General features: G+C 47.4%; 1 protein-coding gene across 1 annotated transcript in view; it reads right to left on the reverse strand.

The window, feature by feature from the left end:
• The window catches only part of TMEM260 (transmembrane protein 260), a 29,253-nt gene extending 22,844 nt beyond the window's left edge, over nt 1-6,409 (reverse strand). The window contains exons 1-3 of the mRNA XM_042814516.1: nt 6,292-6,409; nt 2,590-2,621; nt 1,654-1,805 (exon numbers count right to left, since the gene is read on the reverse strand). Of these exons, the coding sequence (XP_042670450.1) occupies nt 1,654-1,805; nt 2,590-2,621; nt 6,292-6,409 (302 nt within the window). The remainder of the gene's footprint in view (nt 1-1,653; nt 1,806-2,589; nt 2,622-6,291) is intronic.
• Nucleotides 6,410-7,177: the final 768 nt, after the last annotated feature.

Below are 7,177 nucleotides of genomic sequence, written 5' to 3' on the forward strand. Positions count from 1 at the left end.
CAAAACAAAACACGCAGACATCGGAGGCTTTGGAGCAGACGCTGCCAAGCAAACGCTTTCGGAAAGACTTCTATTTGGTTTAAGCAGGTGGCAAGAGAGAAGGAACTTTTTTTTTTACCTTAAGAAATAATAATCGATTTTAAGGTGCTTACAGGGAAAACCACGACATTGTAATTTGTAAATAAAAGTGACCCACAGCACCTTACAAAAATCAATCATCGCAAGGCTGAATAATTGATTCTGTCACTCACTGCCTTACATCTATGAAATAATTTTCCACAAGCTCTGATAGTTTCCACCATCTCCCACTTCTAGGTTTTCCGTTCCTCGATGCGAGTTTCACATTTGACAGATGCAACCCCTTCCTATCCCAGTTAAACAACAACAACATGATTAAAACCTCTAGAAGCAGAAAGGAAATTCCTAAACTTCACTCATCATTCCCCCTTTGCATTCCAGCTTCTCTGAAGCAATGACAGCATCCCTTCATACACACAAAAGGGGTATGCGGGGAACAGTCATATTTGAGTTAGAACTGTAAAGCAGGGCAGATCTCTACAATAATTGCAGCAACCGTAATTAAAAATATTAAAAGTAGAATTCAATGCTTAAAGAATTCAGACTTGGTGATCCTTACGGCTCTCTTCTAACTTAGGATATCCTATGATTCCATAGTCTAAAATATTGAGCAGTTCCACGCAGGACTTCTTAATGTAACTGGAAAATGGGCTCACGCAGGAGGGCAACCCTCAGCAAACACACATTACGATGCAGGATGCTACATAAAAAGGCACTGACTCAATCACACATCTGACCCAACACTGAAATCAATCCTACTCCATAAGACACAGCACAGCACCCTGACAGAACCACAGACAGTTTTTGCTCCCACCCATGTTTTAGAGCTGCATAGGATCCGGTCCCATTTATTCCTGCTCATATTCTGAGGCTTCCCAGGAGTGGCAGGGTGCTGTGAGCTGGGTTAGAAAACAGCTTTTCTCAAAAAAAAAATCAAAGGACAAAACAGGGTGCTTGAGGACTGCATCCCCAGCCCTGATACCATTTCAGATTTCACTGCCATCCGCAGCCTAGAAACGTGCCCTATTTTCCCCGTCAAAGAACATTAGAAATTGTTTGTCGGGGTTGCGGTAATCCTCTCCAATCTGGGTCAGGCAGAGGTTAAGTGCAGAGAGAACTCGCACATCAAAGGCGGTCGGGGCGAGCGCATCCCAGGACCGCACACCTCCCATGGGCAGGGTGTGGGATGCAGGGACGATCGTGGGTAAGGGACACAGGTAGCTGCCTCTGCTGGGAGCTGTGATTAAACCCAGCTCTTGCTTTAGCCACAGGTGAAGCTCATCTTGTTAATTCAAACTGACCATCTGCATCTTCCAAGAACGACAAACTTCATTAGTTCTGCTTAGTTAGAGCGCTCGCTGATTTGCGATAATGAGCCCCAACAGCCTGTCACCTCTTTGTCAAGGGAAAGGGCATACTTTTTCTTATCATTACTATTAAAAAAAAATAATAATACAGAGAGAGCAAGCTTTTGTGCAAGAAAGAAGGTCAAATTCAGATTAAACCACTACTCCTTTCACCCCGAGGAACTAATCCCAGCCAGGAGCTGCCGGTCGGGAGGGCTCAGCCCCGTACCTGAGCACGGTGTAGAAGAGCAGCGCGGCTGCCGCAGCTCCCAGCACAGCACACAGCAGGTTGACACGGCCCGCAGCGGCCCCGCTGGGCAGCAGCCTCATGGCCAGCCCAGCCAGCAGCGTGAACAGCGGGTAGCCGGGCGGATGGGCAACCTGCAGACAGAGGGATGGGCTCAGCAAGAGGACTGCAGCTTCCCAATCCAAGCACCGCATCCCAGCACCCAGCACCTCGGTACCAGGTATCCCGGTACCCCGGCATCCTGGTGCCCCGGCATCCCAGCTGTTTTTTTTTTCCCCCCTCTGCTGAATGCTTTTAGGTTTGGTGCCAATTTTGCACTCCGCAAATGTTTTCCCCCTTAGTGGATTTGGCGGCAGGCGTCACCCGCGTTAATGAGCGGCGGAGAAAAGAGGTGACACGTCGCATTATCACGCCTTAAACTGCTTGTTGTTTGGGTTCACAGTATATTAGGGTCATTCAAAAGGCTGGGGCTTTTTTTTGTTGTTGTTGTTTTTTTTTTTTAAAGCAGATTCTCAACTATTTTATTGGGTAGCAAGTTGAAAGACCACACTGCTATCGGATTACCACCGCGCTGACAGTCCTAAGGTCTTGCCTAAAGGGATCATGCACCATAATAAAGTTTATTAAATAATAAAACTTATTAAAATTGTTAACCCGATTTATTTTATTCTCCCCAGCTTATACAAAATTTGGGTTGATAATAAGCCAGCTACTGTATATACAGTAAAGCCTTTGCTTTATAATTTAGTTTAATTGGATTTAAAACTTGAAGTAAATTGTCGCGTGCTGTACTTATAAGTTAGTAAAAACTGTGGTTTGAAAATAAATTAATCTACTTTACTCCATGCTTAATTAAACTTCCTTAATTCCTAAAACTGTTAATGAGAGCATTGATTAAACAATAAAACTAATACTTACTCCAAGCTCATATGCGGCTGTGATCAGCTCCCCTGTGAAAAAATAATGTAAAACCAATAATTACTATTAGGAAATGACACTCCTCCAAAGTTTTCAAAATCCAAATGCTTGCATTGGGGTTTTGCATTAATTTGACTGGATAAAACTGTAAATCTGTAGAGATTTAACAGCATGAAATTTTCTAAGAATATTTTCTCCCTCTGATGTCATGGCACAAAATATCTTTTGTATGTTTCCGCACGACTTTTATGAACAGATAAGGGAAAGCATAGGTGTGCTCGGTTACAGCGCGGCCTCAGACATCCCAGCTGCAGACATCTGCATGCATCAGTGTATTTTTAATTTAAAACCCATGGATTCGACAACTCTCAGTGCTTACGTTGTGCTGCCTCTTAACAAATTGGGTGTTTCTCATTAAAAAAAAAAAACCACAGCAATAAGCAAGCAAACAGAACACATGGCTTGTGTTTCAAAGGGGGTTAAATGCAATCACTCTGCTTGCAAATCTGCAACCTCAGTGCTAAAGCAATCCCTGCAGCTTTGCTAGCAACCCCTTTACCTGTCAGGGTTATGCGCTCAGCGGCTGCTCCTGTTACACAACAGCACCAAGATTTTGCATTGCATTTGTAGTCGATGCTGGGGTGAATGACTGTCACAGAACCATCCACGTTAGCACAGCAGCAGAGAATCTTTGGCACTTTTAGAGCACTTGGAGCTGCAGTGCTGTTGAACTGCATGCATTAAATCCAGCCTGTGCACATGAGCACCATGGGCTCACCAACGAGGCAACAAAATTAAATATTACGACACTTGAGGCATTGATTCTATGATTTTCGACGTGGTTCTGTGATAATTTTATGCAATTCTATGATATTTCTACGTGATGTTTCTATAAGATATTATTTCTACATGATTCTATGAAATAGCATAGGTTTGGGTTGGAAGAGGCCGTAGAGATCATCCATGCCAACCCCCTGCCATGGGCAGTGCTCTCCCTATATCAGTTCCACATGATTCTATGCCATTTCTATGCTATTTCACTGAATCATCATGCAACATTTGCTATCCCAGCTACGCCCAAGAGAAATTTTCCTCTCCCCTCTCCTCAAATTGCCGTTTTTGGAAACAGAACCTCATCTTACTGCTGTCTTGGAAGTGCCAAGTTTGAGGCAGCTCCATCCCATCGCTGGATGGCAGAAATGCAAAATGAAGGGTGCTGCAGGATAAACTTCTCCAAAAGAGAAGCGATGCAGTGGCACAGCTGCCCAGGGAGCAGGGGGATCACCATCCCCACAGGTGTTAAGAACTGTGGAGACGTGGCACTGAGGGACACGGGGCAGTGGGTATGGTGGACAGGTTGATCATCAGACCACCCTTTTTGAGAAGAAGTATTTCCTCATATCCAACTCAAAACTGCACTCACTGAGCTCCCATGCGTTGTGGTGATGTCAGTTTGCACCATGCATAGAAGCAACTCCAAAGCAGCACAGCCACAAAGCCAGCAAAGGTCCCAACCCCAGTAAAGGCAGTCAGGCAATGCCTGAAAACTGATTTATCTCCAGCAGGGGTTGGAACCAGTGTCTGAAACATCAGAATGAACTTTTTTTTTTTTTTTTTTTTTTTTGGACTTGAGTTTATTTGATCCCTTTTTAAGCAGTTTTAACATCTGTGGATGTATCCCAATGAGCTCTAAAACTCATTCTCTTGTTTCTTTCTTGTAACGCTAAGTAACACAAGAAAGCTGCCAATGAAAACATCGATTGCCTTTTATACTCCAGGATTACTGCAAGCTTCAGGAACAATTAAAAATATACAGATGACTTAAAAAGAATAAGAATAGGCTCCCTGCCTCAAAGCAGATACAGCAAATCCTTAAGCACCTCTTTACTCACACAGGTAGCTTCAGCAATTTTGATGGCACAGGTGTGAGCCCATCGAGTTCAGCAACACCACACAGAGCTCCCAGAGACCACAGTCAGGGCTGCAGCAGGCTGTTCTCCATGAGAAATGAAGGGAACAACCCCAAAAAGCCATTTTACCATTTGGTGGTGTGGCTGCTGGCAGGGAAAAGCCCAAAAAGGCAGCTGGGATGAGGCTGTCTCTGATGGTTGGACTAGATGATCTTAGTGGTCTTTCCCAATCTTAGCGATTCGGTGTTCAGCTCTGGTGAATGCATTCAATCCAAGCAGCAGGTTTGGAAGAAAACAGAAAAAAACAGGGGAAGAAGGGGAGGAAGGTGATGGGGCAGGGAAGGGTGGGTCTGGCCTGCGCTCCTGTGTGTCTGCACTGGTTACCCACATGCTGAGGCAAAACACAAGCTCAGGCACAACTAAAACCCATGCTAGTGGGGTTTAGATCAGAGCTAACAGCTCCAAGTGAAGGCACTGCATGCTTCAACATGTGTTCATTTACCATGAGGGAGTGCTTCCGTGGAAAAACAACAGTAGCTGCATACCTATTGATCACTGTATATGAAGTGGAGCTAAACCCTTCTAAAAGCTTTGGAGCTAGCCTCACACACCTCACCTGTGGACTGTAGGATGCAAGAAAACATTTAGAAATAAATTTAGAAAACATTTAGAAATAAATTCTTTTAACACTTGGCAGCTCACAGCACAAGAGTCCCTCTGATCTCACACAGGGGTGCAGGGAGATGAATAACACCAAAGTGCAATCAGATCCATCTGAATGTACGAGCTGTGAAAACATAAAACCCCACAATCTGCAAGCCCAAAAGCCCTTACTTGAATATCCCATTTTTTTTAATGTATGGTATGGATCTGAAACCAGAGTTTGGCTGGAGTTTAACACTCATTCAACTCTTCTTTGCCATACAACAGAAGGAAAGCACATCAGTGTTCTTGTTCTGTGACCAAAACATCAGAGTTCCTAAAACATCCCAACCACAACCACAACCACATGCAGAAACTAAGTAGTTTGTTTGTGTGTTTTACACAAAATGACACTCAATTCACACAACTGCAGAAGCCAACAGGGGAACTTTCTTCCTTCTGCTCAGGCCAGTAAAGCAAGACACAAACTGTCAGACAGCTGCAAGGCAGAGATTTCTGAGCACTGCAGGGCAACTGGATCCCATGGAGCTGATGAAGCCCAGGAGGTGGCTATGATGCGCTGAGCCCCAGAGATGAACCCCTGGTTGGATAGGATGGCTGCAGGGCCCCAAGCCCTGTGGGTTAGCAGCACTATACTGTAACAGGGGACTGTAAGCAACAGCCCCTTAAGATGAACATCTTTATTGGGTGACAGCAGTGCAACAGCCTCTATAGGATGAGCATTCCTATGGGATGGCAGTAACACACCAGCCCATATCGGGTGAGCAATCCTTCTAGATAACTCCAGTACACTGTGGCACTCCTATAGGATGATCAGCCCCCACACAGCATGGAACTAAGTGATCTTTAAGGTCTCTTCCAGCCTGAGACCAATGACCCTTATAGGATAACTGCGATACACAAGACCCCACAGGATGCCTGCGACGCATGGCATCTATACGGCAAGAGGCACTGTTGTGGGGCAGGAACGCACCAGCCCCTACAGGGCAAACATCCCTACGGGGGTGACAACAACCACACAGATCGGACCTCCCTCCGGTGCCACCATCCCAAAGCCAACCCCCGGTCCGACCCAAGCGCGGCCCCCCGGCCCCGGTCCCTGCCCCGCGGTGGGTGCTGGGTACGTTACCCGCGTCCCCGCCGGGCAGGCCGGGCGGCAGGGTGCCCACATACACGGCCGCAACAGCAGCACACACAGCCCCGGCAGCGGCCGCAGCGGCCACATCACTCCCGCTCCCCGCGCCCATGTGCGGCCGCTTCCGGTTTCGGGTGGAACGCACCACTGCAGAGCCAACTGGGGGGGGAAGGGAGCGATTCGTCATGCTTTCCTTCCCCTCTTCTCCCTCCAAACAGCCTCCTGAGTGCCGTCGTTAATTATATAGGGATAGAGAACGAAAGGATACCGTCTAAATGGTAAAGCGACGCAGCAAGGCCTCGAGCACTCGTTCTGCATCACCACCCCCCCAAAGGACTTGGTACAGCCGGGAAGGCGGGGCGGAGGAGCCGCGCAAGGCGCGCTGCAGGGCGGGACCACAGCGCGGGACCACAGCGCGGGAAGGGCGGGCAGAGCTCAGCGAAACCGGTGCGATCGGGGCGGGCTGCCCAGGTCGTAGAGCCAGACCTGAGCACGGGGCCGTGCAGGGGCAGAGCCTCTATGTGCTGCCACTGCGCCAACACCGGCCTTTAAGTTTTAAATACAAGCTCAGTGAGCGCTTCCTCTTCAAACTGGTGTAAAACCAGAGTGAGAAGCCAGCTTGGCTCTGTGTGAAGAGTCTATAGACAAAAACAATAAAGGTTTATGGCTTGAGTAGAATCGGGCAAGTCTCTATTGGGAGGCGGGTTTCAAGGTGATGGTGCATAGATGGCCCTGCACAGAGACCTGGGCAGGCTGCATTGATGGGCTCAGAGCAATGGGACGAAGTTCAATAGGACCAAGTGCCGGGTTCTGCTCTGTGGCCACAGCAACCCCAGGCAGTGCTACAGGCTTGGGGCAGATTGGCTGGAAGGCTGTGAGG

Source organism: Centrocercus urophasianus, unplaced genomic scaffold, assembly GCF_019232065.1.
Source record: "Centrocercus urophasianus isolate 14NV4802_14NV808 unplaced genomic scaffold, USGS_Curo_1.0 seq_14, whole genome shotgun sequence".
Classification (NCBI taxonomy): Eukaryota; Metazoa; Chordata; class Aves; order Galliformes; family Phasianidae; genus Centrocercus; species Centrocercus urophasianus.